We start from the raw sequence: 15,297 nt of genomic DNA on the forward strand, positions 1-15,297 counted from the left end.
CGTGGAGGAGACAGTGTTGTCATGCCCCCGATTACATTAGTGGACGCTCCCTACCCCTTAAAGCCCTGGCTCATGAAGCCTTATGGAGGGAACATCACCGATCCACAGAAGCTGGTTTTTAACTACTGTCTGAGCAGTTGCAGGATGGCCATGGTATGTGCATTTGGCTGACTGAAAGGATGATGGAGGGCGCTTATGTGCCAGCTCGAGATGGAGCAAGAAAATATCACAGCCTTTGTAGTGGCAGTCTGCATGCTGCACAATATCTGTGAGAGCCGGGAAGAGGTTTTCAAGGAGTCGTGGGAAGAAGAAGTGAGATAGGCAGTGGCCAAACAACAGAGACATGTCTGGGCAGCAGCAGCAGCAGAGGGACCAAGGAGATATCCTGAAGGAGAGGCTGGTTGGGCAGCCCTTGTGCATGATTGTCTGGCAGGATATATTGCTGACAACAACACAGATGAGTGCTTTTTTCTTTCTCTTGGTTATGTTAAAATAAATTCATTTACACTTCAAATTTGTGTCTGTCTACAGAGGCATGCAGTGTTGCAGATGGGAGGTGGAAGGGAAGATGGTCAGGGGAAGGAGGAGGAAATCTGGACTGGGCTAGGGGTTTGCTGCTTCCAGACTGTGAGTGGTTTGGGGGAAGAGAGCATTACGCACGATCACCCACATCTGAATGTGCCCTTTCCTCCCCCACATGGGTGAGAAAGTTAACTATTATAGCTCTTGGCAGGGTAGGCAGGTGCAGGTCCAAGCCGAACAGCAACCCACATTTTCAAAAACATTCCAAAAACATTTATAAAACAATTCACAACACACCTCCAAAAGCCATATGTGGCACTACACAAACAGATTGATGGTGTACGTGGGTAGAGAATGGGAGGGTTCCAATGGAAGCTCCTATTGGAAACTGTACAAAGATCAATGAGATCAGGAATGCTGGGAAATATAGTCCAAAAAAAACCAGCAAGTAAGTAAAAGAAAAAACACATATATTTGTAACTTGGTGGAACGGGAAGGGAAAGGAATGAGAGGATTCAAGCAGCTTGTCTTTGGGATTGGGATGGGGTTTTGGGATCACATACTCATGGAGAGAGACCAGAGCAACTGAGCATAGGCAGGTGCAAGTGACAAGGATTTTGAGGTGACCATGACCGTGCCCAGGGGAGACTCCCAATGAGTCAGGACTGCCCAGTGAGAGTCCAGGGGCAGGGACTGGGGAGCCCAGGTGGTTTACATGCATCTCCTGCTGTAATACTTTAGGAAAGACGTTACAGAAGGTAAATTCGTATTTGACTCTGCCTACTGAAATCTGCGGGGAATGGCACACGAGGCTTAACTCGCTCAAAAGTGCAGTTTGTGCGAACACAAACACTGTGTCATGCAAACAAAAATGCACTGCACCAAAAAAACTGTTAAATTTTTCAGGCGTTCTACATTAACGCCTGTGTCATTTACACATGCTCACTGTTATTAAATCCTTCCTCAGCCCTCACCAGGCCCCATATGCTGAGATTGGGGCACTGTGCGACCCTATGTGCTGGTTGTAGCACACAGGGCCACAGCCATTGGGAGTCCTCTGGGCCAGATGACAAGGAACAAGGGCCCTCTTTGCTTTTGGTTCATTAACTTCACAAAAATGCATCTTTTTGCATAATCTCTCCATGTGTTGCTACCGTCCATACTCAAGCAAGGTTCCCATTAAAATCATCAGAAATCTTGCTTGGGTAAAGCCTCCAGAATTGGACCCTGCATTCGACAGATCAAATCAACTACAACTAATCAAATCATTTTCAAATATACAGACACCTTTAAATTAAATATGCAACATCAATGACAATCAACTAGCAACCATTTTTGAGGAACATTTATTTTTACATAAATTTTCAGTGGGATGCTTATTGAACTACATGTAATTTTGGGTTTTATAACTGTCATTAAATAGGTAACATGTTCTAATCATCTTTTTGTGGTTTATCAAACCGTGCCAATAAAGCCTTCCATATGCTTCCTGGTATTTGCTGGTGACTTTGTATCAGATTTTGGAGTGCAGTCTTTGTCTGTTAAGTAAAAAGGAAGAGATAGTTAAGCTTTTAAAAGTCTTCACATTATGCAGGTGTACACATAGTAGAGCTCCAGTTATCTTTTTCAACTTGGAAATGAGGAGTTGGGGGACAGAAAAGGTGCATGTAGATCTCTCTACACAATTTTCCTTTAAAAAAAAAAAGAACTGTAGTTATAATTTTGGAGAGCACTTAAGCAGCTGCATAACTTTCATTATGGGTTTTCAGTACATACTAACATTATATGTATACATACCTTACTGACTTACCCAGTCCATATGAATTTATAATAATGAAACTGAAATGATAAATGCAGAAGGCCTAATTTGTGCTCCATCTGAAATGTATGGCAAAATTATCTGCTGACCAAATGAGAGCAAGATGGCTGTTATATTTTAATAAGCACTGCATAACTTGTCCTGCAAAATTATGAATAGATTCTAATGTACCATCTTTTCACTTAATTAATACTTTAGGTTTTTTAATTCCCATTGAAACAGTCTGGGAATATGGTTTTGTGAAGTCAGTACCCAAGTCTTCCAGAAGTCAGAGATATGGAATTCAGTGAATAGCTCCCTCAAATTTGGAGAGCTTTACTAGAAAAATCCTTTCTAACTGGCACTAACTACAGAGTTCAAGGCCTACTGGAACAGCTCCTTTGATTAAATAGAATGGACCTGACTGGCCCTACAGCTACACTTCCTCAATGGTCTACATTTCCCTAAGAACAGTTCTTGCAGTCGGAGCAGGCTGAGGAAAAGGAGGTGTGTAGGATCAAATATTTATTCCTAGTTTTATAGAACTGATTGTAGAAAATAATGTGTAAAGGAGCATGAACTAGGAGTTGTAATATGGTATGGTAGAGCTTTAAATGACTTGCTTGTCTAGTGGTTAGACCAGTGCTTTCCAAACTTTTCATGTTGGTGACACACTTTTTAGACATGCATCATTTCGCGACACAGTAATTCAGTTCTGGGGGAGGGGCCAAGGGAAGCAGACGCGAGTAAGGGAGCTCCGCGGTGCCCTTCTGCAATATTTTCTGCATTTCGCGCGACACACCTACACACTGCCGCCGACACACTAATGTGTCGTGGCACACAGTTTGGAAAGCTCTGGGTTAGACACTGGAAGCACGTGTATAGTTCAGATCAATTCCCCAGAGAACTGCAGGGTACAGAGGAGTCTGGTATTAGACCTGGAGTTGGGAGCCATAGCTGAAGTCAAATCAGGACAAATGTAGAAGCCATCATAGCTAGAGACAGGGTAAGCCAAGAGTTCACCAGGATCACGAGCCAAAAGCCAGTGCTGCAGGTCAAATCAGAATCAAGACCTGAGAACTGAAGTCAAGGAATGTCAAGGATCTAACCAGCATACCAGCAAGAAAACACATGGAAGTTCAGGAGCAAGAACTTTTGCCTTTGTTCAGACAAGGGTATTGTAGACTTGGTCTAGTTTTTAGAGTGGATTGGGTGGGGCCTGCTGCCTGTGGCTACCAGTGCGGGGGCTGCCCTGATTGCCTTACTCAACCCAGCTGGGATCAAGGCACGGCTGGCTCTGTGGCTGCATCACATGGAGTCTGTTCAATGGGTGACTTGCCCTAATTTCCTGGTTGTGATTGGCTGGGTACTAGGGTCTGGTCTGACCTCTTTTCTGTGAAGTCCCTAAATAAGATGTAGTCATCAGTAAAAACACTAAGCACCTGCAACTTGATGGAAGCTCTGACAGACAGAACACAGCAACACCATCTCATATCCAGGTGGGAGCACAGCACCATGCAGGGAGCAGTCTCTCAACTGTGTGCTGTAATACTCTGGGTTGTCAGTAAGGTCCATGGCAAGTGGAGCAGGATGATGCCAGGACCAGTCAGGGAACAAGGGGGTGGCGGTGAGTTGGGGGCCCTGGCAAGAGGGGCAGGACAATTTGAAACCACTGTTGCAGTCAAGCAAAGCTGCAACCCAAGCAAATATTTTAACACCAACTTCTTCCTGGGAACCAAAACTTTCCTTTTTTTACTGTGGTTGATATTAATGTAGCCTGGGTAGTACCTAGTTGTGTACTCCCCGCTCCAATCAAAGGGAAAAGTTAGCAGGGCAGGTGCATGGTGGGATGAAACTGCTGCTCCATGTAGTTTCTCTCCTACCCCTATAGAGCCAGACCTGGACACTCTATGAACTTAACTATGTACAAATTTATGTAATAATAAATAAGAGTTAAAGTGGAACATACATGTATTTAAGGGACCTGGAAATTTATGCAATATATATATATATGCACACACACAATCCTGTTTCCCCACCCCCCAGATACAGGTAAATAATTTAAAAGGATCAAAACCAGCATCTCAGATAAAGATTATACAACCTTAAACTCCATAAAGTGTAAGCTCATCAACATAAGAAACAAATACACAAAATATAAGGTGTTAACTTACAAAATATGAGGCACAAGAACATCAGATATAAGTGTAAACCTTGAAAGTCACAAAGAACAACGTGGGCTGCCTCTGGAGCAGTGGCAACACTCCAGAGGGGGAAAGATCCCCAGTGCCTCCAGGCCCTCGACCACCCAACTGGGAGAGTCCATGAGGGGAACCTCCAAACCCAAGGGTCCCTGCCTGTCAGGCTTCTCTACCCAAGGTTAGGCTCACTGAAGGGCGATTCCCCACCTCTCCTGTGGGAAATCCCCTTTCCTGGCACTCACGACTCCAAAGCCCAGTGCAGCTGTCCCCGTCTCCCCAGTTGTGGAACTTCTGGCTTGGCAGCGGCCCACAGCTGCCCTGGGCTCCTCCTGCTGTCAGCCCACTCGGGGCCCAGTGCACCATTCCTTGCACTGGTGGCTCTCCCTTATACCAGGGGGTTGGAGACCCAAGCCACCTTGTACAGTGGCGAGGTCTCAGTCTGTTCCAAGACCCTCCATGCGCTGCCTGTGCACCAATGGCCTGGCCTTGTGCCAGGGGTTGGAGACCCAAGCTGCCTCGAGTGGCTCCCAGGGTGTGAGTCCGCTCCCAGACCCGGCGTGCACCATTTGTGCACTGAGTTCCTGACCTCATGCCATGGGTTAGAGACCCAAGCCGCCTCAAGCAGCTCCCAGGGTCTCGGTCTGCTCCTGGACCCAGCATGCACCATTCATGCACCGCTTACCACATTCCCTCATGGCACGGCTGGGGAAAACGGCTGCCTGCCGCTTCCCATCTGGAGAAGCGGGTTCTTCGGGCTCCTCAGGGCAATAGCTGCGCCCCACTGGTCAGCTCTGCTAGCTCTTCTTTGCCCGCCCTCTTCACTGTCCCTTGACACAGTGGCCCGTGTGCCGGGCACGCTGCTCTTTTATCCCAGCCAGAGGCTCTGCCCCCTGGATTGCAAATGGACCAGTCAGGAAATGGGGAGGGGTATAGTCCTCAAACAGGCCTGGCTTTTCTCCTCACCCCAGGGTGCGGGGTGGGGGGCAAGACTTCCCCCTGCCTTCACCCAAGTGGTGGGAATGCCCCACCAATCGCTCGGAGCTCTTCTGAGCTGGCAAGCCGGGCTGTTACCAGCAAGCCCACCACATTAAACTCCTAAACTTGAACACAGCCCTGCTACTGGGGCCTGGCAAAAGAATTGCATTTATATTATGTAAAACATAACAGGAAAAAGATGCACCAGTAAAACAAGTTTGGCTGCCAGTCAAAAGCTCACAGATTGTCAGGAAAAATATTCTTGCATTGCCAACCCTCTCCTTCCTAAGTCCATAGCTTGCAGCAGCAGGCACCTTTCTCAAATTTTGCCCCCAACCTCTCATTAGACAGCAATCTGACGTTTCAGGCAAATTTGCCCAAATATATTTGAGCCAGTAACCATAATTTTGTACAATTCACATAGACTAGAGTCTACAGAACTGAAACCAGCATAAACCAGAGGATGGCAGATGTTGGTCTGGCTAAAGTACTAATAGTAGCCTTTAGGTTAAACACCTGAACCTTAAACAAATCTTAAAGCATGTGAATGGGCCTAGACCCCAGATCCTCATAGATTTTAATAGGGTTGTGTGAAGCAGCACCATTTCGTTTTGACTTCCACTTTGCCATTTCAAAGGGACAGTGTTTCATTTCACTGTTTCAAAGCACTGTTCTGTTTTGTTTCATCAAAACTGGTTTGCTGTTTCAATGCTGTTTCGACACATATTGACGTTTCACCCATAGGCTATAATGGGGAATTATGGCAATGCCTATAACTTTGTCATTTCTTGCCTGGTTAAGATGAAAATTGCAGAGATAGTAGCCACTTCTTAGGGCACAAAGCCTGCCAAGTTTCAAGAAGATAGGTGCAGGGGTTTTGGGAAGTTGCACCTCAAACTGCTCAAAGCAAAACTCATATCACTTGCTGGCATCAGCAGCCTGCTGTCATCCCTCATGCATATTCGGGGGCCCACACCCCCTGGTAGGAGTCTGGTACAGCCCCGCAGCCCCCCCATGGAGTACATGCCCCCAGATCTGTGAGGGGGATGACAGCATGCTGCCGCTGTCAGCTGGGGCCAGCACCAGGGCCAGCACTGGGTTCTTCCCAGCACTCGGTGCAGGCTGCGCCAGACAGAATCAGGTGCTAGCGCGGGCCCTGGCCCCACCTGGCAGCAGCAGGCTGCTGTCATCCCGCATGCAGGGGCCTGTCCCCCCCAGGAAGAGTCTTGCACATCCCCACAGCCCTCCCAGGGGCGCAGGCCCCCGGATCTGCATGCAGGATATCAGCAGGCTGCCACTACCAGCTGGGACCAGTGCTAGCACTGGGTTCTTCCCAGCACTCAGCGCGGGCTGCACCAGCAGACTGAGGTGCTGATGCTGGCCCCAGCTAGAAGTAGCAGCCTCCTGTCATCCCGCATGCAGATCTGGGGGCCCATGCCCTCCGGGGGGAGTCTGGCAAAGCTCCACAATCCTCCCAGGGGCTGCAGGCCCCCGGATCTGTGTGTGGGATGACAACATTCTGCCACTGCCGGCTGGGGCCAGCACCATCCCTGGGTTCTTCCCGAAGCTCAGCATGGGCTGCACCACTCAGACTCAGGTGCTGGCCCCAGCTGGCCCCAGCTGGCAGTGGCAGCCTGCTGTCATCCTGCATGCAGATCCGGAGGTCCACACCCACCAGAAGGAGTCTGGCACAGCCCCACAGCCCTCTCAGGAGCCATGGGCCCCCAGATCTGCGTGCAGGGTTTCAACAGGCTGCTGCTGTTGACTGGGGAAATAGCCCAAAGCCACCGCCATCACCATCTGGCAACGACAGCCTGCTGTCATCCCACATCATCTGGGGACCCGCACCCCCCAAGAAGAGCTGGGGGAAAGACTGGGTAGCTGGGGAATCCAGCTCCCAGTTCGATTTCCCAGCTCCCAATTCAATTCCCCAGCTCTCTAATCACTTCCCCCAGCTCTCTGATCATTTCCCCAGCTCTTCCCAGGGGGCACCGGCCCCTGGATCTGGATGCAGGATTTCAGTAGGCTGCCACTGCAGGCTGGGGCCAGCAGCAGCACCACAGTCTTCCCAGCACTCAGTGCAGGCTGCGCCAAGCGGCTGCCACTGGCCTCAGCCTACAGCAGCAGCCTGCTGAAACCCCGCATGCAGATTGGGGGCCCACACCCCCCAGGAAGAGCTGGGGAAATGATCGGAGAGCTGGGGGAAGCAATCAGAGAGCTGGGAAATCGAACCAGGAGCTAGATGTCAATACCAAAACAGTTCTTACCCCTCTTCCCTCTCCCTCTCAGTTTATGTTTACCTGCAAGCCTGGCTTTGAAATGCTAAACGTTTCGAAGCTTTTGGAATGTTTTGAGTGCCCTCATTTCATTTTGAAGCTGTTTCCAAGCCTTTCGTTTCATTTCAATTTTGCTGTTTTGAGATCAAAATGCATCGAAACAGCTTTGAAAGGAAACACTGGTTGAAATTTCGCACAGACCTAATATTTAAGCAAATAGCTCCCACTAATTTTGACAGATTAAAATAGTTTCAAGTATTTTTCTGATGCAATGCTGGGCAGTCTTGATACTCTGACTAGCTAACTTGGAAACTTTAATAACCATGCTGCTTAAGACCAGACTTTTCAGCCACAATCTTATGGTGACAGAAGTGACACAAGACATGGAAGGCAAGAAATGAAGGAAAAGTTTGCAATTCAAGTAGTAGAGGAAAAAATACCCACCACTAAAACCCCTGGCGACACTATATCACTGGCAGAGTTTACAATCAGCTACTTCAGGTGTGGCTCTGGAACATTATATAATCCAGGCTGCCCAACTTCAAAGTGACCATGGGCCACATGCCATGCAAACTGTGTTTGTGCTGCCTGAGGGCCCCCCTGCTTCCACACACTGTATATGTCTCCAACCACTGTACATCACTTACTGAACTTCACTGCATGGGCACCTCCCTGCTGTGCCATGCCACACAAGTTACCACTCCCCTCTGCATGGGGACCCTGAGCCTAGGCTCCCTGGCCCCCACAGCAGTGATTTCCTGCCTTGACCTGCCTTCAGGGGCAGGATCAGGAAGCAAAAAATGACAGAGCAGGGAGGATCCTGGTAAGCCTGATGTCAGCAGCCTCCACTATGGTAAGGGGAGCAGCACCTGGGCAGGAGGTGGGCAGCAGTAAATTAACCCCTCACAGGCCACAGGTGGCCCACAAGCCACCAGTTGGAGAGCCCTGATGTATCCCATAACTCAAACTCTAAGATAAAGTCTGCAATAAAATGAAATGAAGATATATATGCACTGGAAATATTTATTTCAAGTAAAAGTAAGAGAAAATTAAGATCTAGAATAAAATTTGATATTGCTAGAGGAATCAATGTACCTTTTCAGCTAGTTCCTCAGCAGTCGTATTTGGATCATATGGAATGGGTTCTCCAATGTGTGTGCGAAGTTTGACTGGAAGCCCTCCACGTGGTGCAGTGACTGACAACCCAAGCGTTTCATATAACCACCGAGTTAATTCTGTGCATTAGTTTAGAAGACAAAAGAAAAGGCTCAGAGCTCTGAAAGACTAAACATATATTAAACTTAACAAATAAACAAAGCTGCCAAATTTTTAAATATTAAACATTTCCATCACAATCAAAAGGCAAGACATGGTGGCACCTTTGAGATTGATTGGTTCAGCCAGCATAAGTTTTCATAGGTAAAAACCATCACATTCTATTATTTCACTTACCTCCTTAACCTCTAGTCTGGATATTTTAACTCAAAGGCTGCTGGTGTCCAGTGCAGTGCAGACTGCTTGAGTTTTATTTCAGCACCTTCATAATCCAAAAGCACTGATTCTCAGTTGAGAATAAAAAGTTTGAGAACTGCTGCACTAAAGACACACATCCTTAACTTCTATGAATTGAGCAACACCTTATTTCAAAAACGTCTTTATTATTACAGGGACCAGGCAGTGGGGGCAGAGCAATGCCCAGGCCCACATGAGCCTGAACTTGAAATTATCTCCTTATTTCCTCAAACTTGTCTTACCTCCTTATATCTTGTAGCACCCTTCAAAATTTATCCTGATTACTAAGAGTGCCCCAGTACGCTTACTAAGAATCACTATTTTAGCCACTTGACTCATCAAGTCAAGTTGGATCACCTTCCATAGTTGTTCCCAGTTTAACTAATACTTTGAGTCCACATACCAGCCCCATAAGCCACATCAGCTAACAAGGATTTAATCTCCTTCAGAGTCTTCCATGTAATGCAGTGGTTCCCAACCTTTTTTTGCTGTGACCTGCTGCTGGGAGCAGTGTGTGGTGGCAGCCCGGGGGTGGGGGTAGGAGAGCTCCCCGGCACACGGCGTGGCTCATCCTTCATGTGTGGCACCATTGGCATTGCCCCTGCAACCCTCATTTGGGTCACAACCTGAGGTTGGGAACCGCTGCTGTAACAGCAATGTCCCCATCTTGGCAAACCCATCTGCACTCCACCCTCAAGTAAGTACAATCACTTGTTTTAATAGTTCTCTTGCCTGCCATTATGCCACAGGCCTTCAGAAAAGATCCTCAGCTTGAAACTGAAGACATAATTAGTCTATTAATTGTCTCTTAAATAGTAACACAGCCACAAATTCAGGCAATAAATGGCATCACAAAAAAGTAAACCAGCCCCCAAAATATCACACAAAATATGTGTAATATTTGGAGGGGAAAAGGGGGAGGGGGAGATCCCATGATGCCAATTTGGGCATGTGGCAGGGTTAGGACTTCACTGAGGTCTTCAACTAGCCCCAGTATGTCCCCACCAACTAACCAACAGGTGATGGCTGGCTGGCCCAGGACTGTACTGAGGCTCAAGCCAGCCGCAGTGTAGTCCTTGCAGGCTGATGATTAGCTTATTGCTAGCTAGCTCCAAGACTGCACCAGACCTTGAACCAGCTGGTTGGAGCCCTGATGTGTTCCAGTTCAGCCAACAAGCTACTGACTGGCAGGAGGCATAACTGTTGAGAATATGAAAGGGATGTCTGTCAGAAGCCTATGCCTCATCCAAGACACACATGTTAATATCTGATAATCCTTGGGCACTTTCCATTTTCCACACAATTGAGAGAAAACAAAAACATAAAAGATTCAAAGGAAGATACACATTTCTAGGATACACATTTTGAGATGGAATAGTGACAAATGCTCAAACAGAATATATAATTTAAAATGCTTCTTACTCCTTTCTTTAGGCATCCTATATGCTTCCCGAACATTTTCAGTATACATTGGGATGATGGGCTGAGGAGGAGAAAAAAACCCCAAAAGATAAGAATTTAATAATGACCATGAAATTAAAAATCCATATTTCTTTTCTGTTCAAGTGTTCAATTATTTCAAGAGAGAAAAATATATGTTTATACACTAACAAAAGTCCATTGATAGATAGGATCTGGCTTAGAAGTCTTGTCTCCTATAAGCCTTTGTATAATTCACACTTCATTCATAATTGTACATCTGAATATTAGAGCTGGTCAAGGAATAGATTTATCATTAGCTACCATGCCAGAACATCTAGTAGTCTTGTATACATAAAGCACCTTCACAGTGAGAGATGCAGCTTCAAGGGTCTTGTCTGAATTTGGGTTGAAAAAGGACCTGAAATGATGTCTTTCATATTCCAAGGAAGTGCCCTGTCCAGTAAGTTACGGACCACTATAAAGGCACACAGATTTTTTTTCCAGGGAAAAACCTGAAATGTATGCGTTGGGAACCCTCAATATTTTCAGGAAATGTATGTTTTGGGAACCCTAAATATTTTGGGGTGATTTGTGAGATGTCGTGCATGTTTTTCCAGTTGGATTTATCGTTATGATGTCTGGGTCTCTATTGGTGCTAATGATGAGCTGCGTTTAGTTTTCCCATTTTTGTAAGTTTGTATGAACTGTAGCCATGGGTGCAAATAGGTACTATCTTATCTTTTTTATAGTATGGTCAGAATTAGGCAATATGGCAGTAATTAAGTTCAGTGTTACTCTTCTATTCACACAAAGTAGTTCTGGAGACTTTGCATCCCAAATGGGCTCAGTGGCCTCAGATCACATCTGCATGGGAATATGGGCCAGGCAATGGTAATTCACACTTTAAAGGAAAGAGTGAGAAGGCTAAGACCTGGAAACACACTGAAAACTTGAAAAATGCTGTTAAACTGGGACAATTTTTCTACCTCTTTTCTTAAGAAGAATGGGGATTTTCTTTTGTATTTCCTTCTTATTTTTTTTCTATCTGAAATGAAAGAAAATAGATACATGACAATGCTCATACCCATGACTACTCCCTTCTTGGTAGGTGTTAGTGGATGTCTGTCCTGCAACAGTGTCTGACCAGCTTCAGACAGAAGTACAAGTGTCTTTTCTGTCTTGAAGAAATCCACTCCCAGACTCCTGTCCTACCTCTTTCCACAGGTGGCTGTTACAGCTTTAATGTTTACACCAATAAGGACTGACCAAGCTCTATAATGCTCCTTTTGAACACCTCCTAGAGCTCGATCTCCAATCCATGGACAAGAGATGCTGCCAACACTACAGATCTCTTTGCAGCTTTCAACATCAACTATCAGGAACCTCCCTCCTCCTTGGCACCACTGAAACTGGCACTGTGGCCGGTCAATGGTTCTGGTAGTATTATTTTGGCTTTAGAAAAAGGCCTTCCATTACTGGCCTGTTGCAGAAGTTCACTTCTTCCACATTTGGCTGATCCAAATTTCAGCTTTTACAGGCTCCAACTGAAATTCCAAGTCTCAAACTATTCACAGCCCCTTACAGTTCTCAGAACCTCCAATCTCAGATTCCTCAGCCCAGAATGACTCTTGGAGAAAGAAATTATAGTCAGACAGTATCATCATCTGGAACAGCAGAAACTCTTTAGCTGTTGAATAAGAAGTCTCCTTGCTTCTGCCCTGAGCATTGCACAGCCCATGGCAACTGTAGATACTTTAGCATCAGTCTTTGGACTGAACTAACAGACACCAGAAAGCTTGGTACTACTTCTCTGCCTTCAGATTTGTCATCTCTTGCTCAGAGGCCCATTCTTTCAGTGACAAAGAGTGACTTTACCATCTCACCAAAATTAATTCTTTTTACAAGTGCCCTTGCATGGGAATTTTCTCTTCACCCAGAACTCTACTCAGTACTGTCCTCTGACTTGACCTTGTCAACACTACAAGCAACATTTCTTCTGAATATTGCTGTGGCACCAACTACATGCTGGTAATCAGCCCTTCCCAATATCACACTCCTTCATATACTCTATGGCTCCTCACTGTGCATATTGGGTGCCCATGCAGTTGTGACTGTTGCTCAGTGGCCTCCAGGCTATTGTTCAAAGTGGCTCTTTCGGCCTTGAGGATTCCAAGGTGCCTTGAACAAAGTAACAGAATGGGTTATCCATTCTGGTTCTTAACATCCTCTGCTCGTGCTCCCCTCAGTTGTTTGTTTGGCTAATCCCTGGTGTATGCCCCAGACACTCAGGCCCCATTATAGTGGACTGAAGAATGATTCCTTTTGAGGGGAGATACTCAGAATGATAATCCCAGTCTATCAGAAGATTCAGGCACCTTCCATATCTAGTTTCATAGTAGTTAGGGGTCAGAAGGGACCTGAATAAATCACCTAGTTTAACCCCCCGCCACTGGTTGGAGCATGTACTGGGATCACACGACCCCAGACAGGTGTTCATTCAATCTCTCTTTGAATTTACCCAAGGTAGGAGCGAGGACCACTTCTCTAGGAAGTTGGTTCCAGATCCTAGCTACCCTGACAGTGAAATAGTGCCTCCTAATCTCTAACCTGAACCTATTCTCCAGCAGCTTCTGGCCATTGTTCCTCGTCACCCCAGGTGCTGCTGTGGGGAATAGGACTCTTCCTATTTGCTGCTGATCTCCCCTAATGAGTTTGTAAGCAGCTACCAAATCCCCACTCAGCCTCCGCTTGCTGAGGCTGAACAGGTTCAGGTCCCTCAGCCTCTCCTCATAGGGCCTGCCCTGTTGCCCTCCACCCAAGCGGGTGGCCCTCCTCTGAACCCTCTCAAGGCAGGCCACATCCTTCTTAAAGTGCAGTGCCCAGAACTGGAAGCAGTACTCCGGCTCATGTTCATCTTGGAGACAATAATGACTCCAAGATCCCTTTCCGCCTCTGTGCTCACAAGGGGGGAGCTCCCAAACTTGTATGTATGCTGTGGATTCCTTCTCCCCAGGTGCAGCACCCTGCATTTATCTACATTGAAGCCCATCCTATTACCGTCCGCCCACTTCTGTAGTCTATCTAAGTCTAATTGCAGCCTCTCTCCCTTTGAGCATCTAGTGAAGGAAGTTGTCCAAACTCTTCAGGTATCTCTGGAAGTGGTTTTTAAAACTTCTCATTCTCAAGTGGACATTTTCCAGCAGCCTTGCCTTTCAGAGACATGCATCATTTAATGGAGAGACATTATGGATTCCACAAGCACAGTCTGTAAGAGCCTGCATCTTGAACAGTGATGGACAAACACATCACCCAAAAGGCATTAAAATCCTTCCTTGCTAGAAGGTGAACTACTAACACAAAGGTGAAAGAACTCCAGTCAGCACAAGGTGATGGTAGACTAGAAAATAATCACTCCTTCATAAAAGGACTCACTTCTCAGTTAGTTTACAATTCTGGATCTGGAACTACTGAGTGCTTTTTGATTTGACTACATAACGATAGTGCTGACCTGGCAAACTTTTGTTCAACAACTCAAAATGAAGCTCTGCGCTTAAAGGGCAGCTGGTAACAAGATTCACTTTACAAAGAGCCTTGAGGTGGTGTCAGCCTCATCCAAGTTCTACAGCAAAGAAGGTAGAAAGGACACAGTCCTGATGGCTCAAGGGACCTGAATTCCAAAGAACATCTAAGTCATGGTTTAAACCATCCCATGCAAGTCTCCTGAACTGTTCATCACTATGATAGGTAAAGCATTGTGCAGCCTGTTGGCTCTTCCAGGATGAACCCTTTAGGAACTAGGCCTTCCATTGGAACCAGAAGTCTTGGGAAGTTTCATATCAGAGCTGAGACGTTTTTGAGGATTTTTGGAAGATGTATGCAGTAGTAGGTGAGAGAGAAGAACATAAGGGGATACATTTTATTGTGGGAGAGAAGACAAGAGAAAGGATAATTATTCAAATGTACATGGACATGCTTGAGATGCAGGAGGATAGAAAAAGGGTTGAGGAATTATGTACAAAAAGTTATGTATATTGAGAAGTTACACAATAAATATAGTATATGGGCAGGACTTCAGTGAGCTCAAGTGATAATGAGGGGGGATGAGTGGATTCCTGGCAGGATTATGCATGTACCATCAGTAATCTAAGTAGGACCACACCAAAGGTTTACAACGTATTTCAGACAGCCTAAACTCTATAGCAACTGTGGGCAGGAAGGACACATGGCCACATACTGCTGGTGTTCAATATGCTACAGACATGAAGAGAAAGCACACAGGGTGGCAGAGTGCCAAGCAAGAAGTACTGAAGTGTATTATTTGCAGGGAAGAGGGATACTTATAGCAGCAATGTCTGTGGTCCTTCTCAAATAAAGCTAGATCTACAGAGGAGCAGCAGAGACATGAAAGTGAAAGTCAGAAAGAAGAATCTGTTGAGTCATAATGCATGACATCGGAGGAGATGCCACAAGAAGGAAGAGCCAGGGTGGGAGAGAGGGAAATTTCAGTAGCCAAAGGAGCACAGCTGCTGACAGAAGAGAGGAAAGATAAGTGGAACAAGTGACTTTGAAACACAGGAGAGAGAAGGGAAAG

At 46.2% G+C, this 15,297-nt stretch overlaps 1 protein-coding gene across 1 annotated transcript in view; it reads right to left on the reverse strand.

Moving 5' to 3' along the window:
• Nucleotides 1-1,852: 1,852 nt before the first annotated feature.
• LOC102384731 (transmembrane protein 68-like) overlaps nt 1,853-15,297 on the reverse strand; it is a 38,575-nt gene continuing 25,130 nt past the window's right edge. The window contains exons 5-7 of the mRNA XM_014526354.1: nt 10,707-10,767; nt 8,868-9,007; nt 1,853-2,060 (exon numbers count right to left, since the gene is read on the reverse strand). Coding sequence (XP_014381840.1) covers nt 1,956-2,060; nt 8,868-9,007; nt 10,707-10,767 — 306 coding nt within the window. The 3' untranslated portion in view covers nt 1,853-1,955. The remainder of the gene's footprint in view (nt 2,061-8,867; nt 9,008-10,706; nt 10,768-15,297) is intronic.

This window comes from Alligator sinensis, unplaced genomic scaffold (genome assembly GCF_000455745.1).
Source record: "Alligator sinensis unplaced genomic scaffold, ASM45574v1 scaffold1104_1, whole genome shotgun sequence".
Classification (NCBI taxonomy): domain Eukaryota; kingdom Metazoa; phylum Chordata; order Crocodylia; family Alligatoridae; genus Alligator; species Alligator sinensis.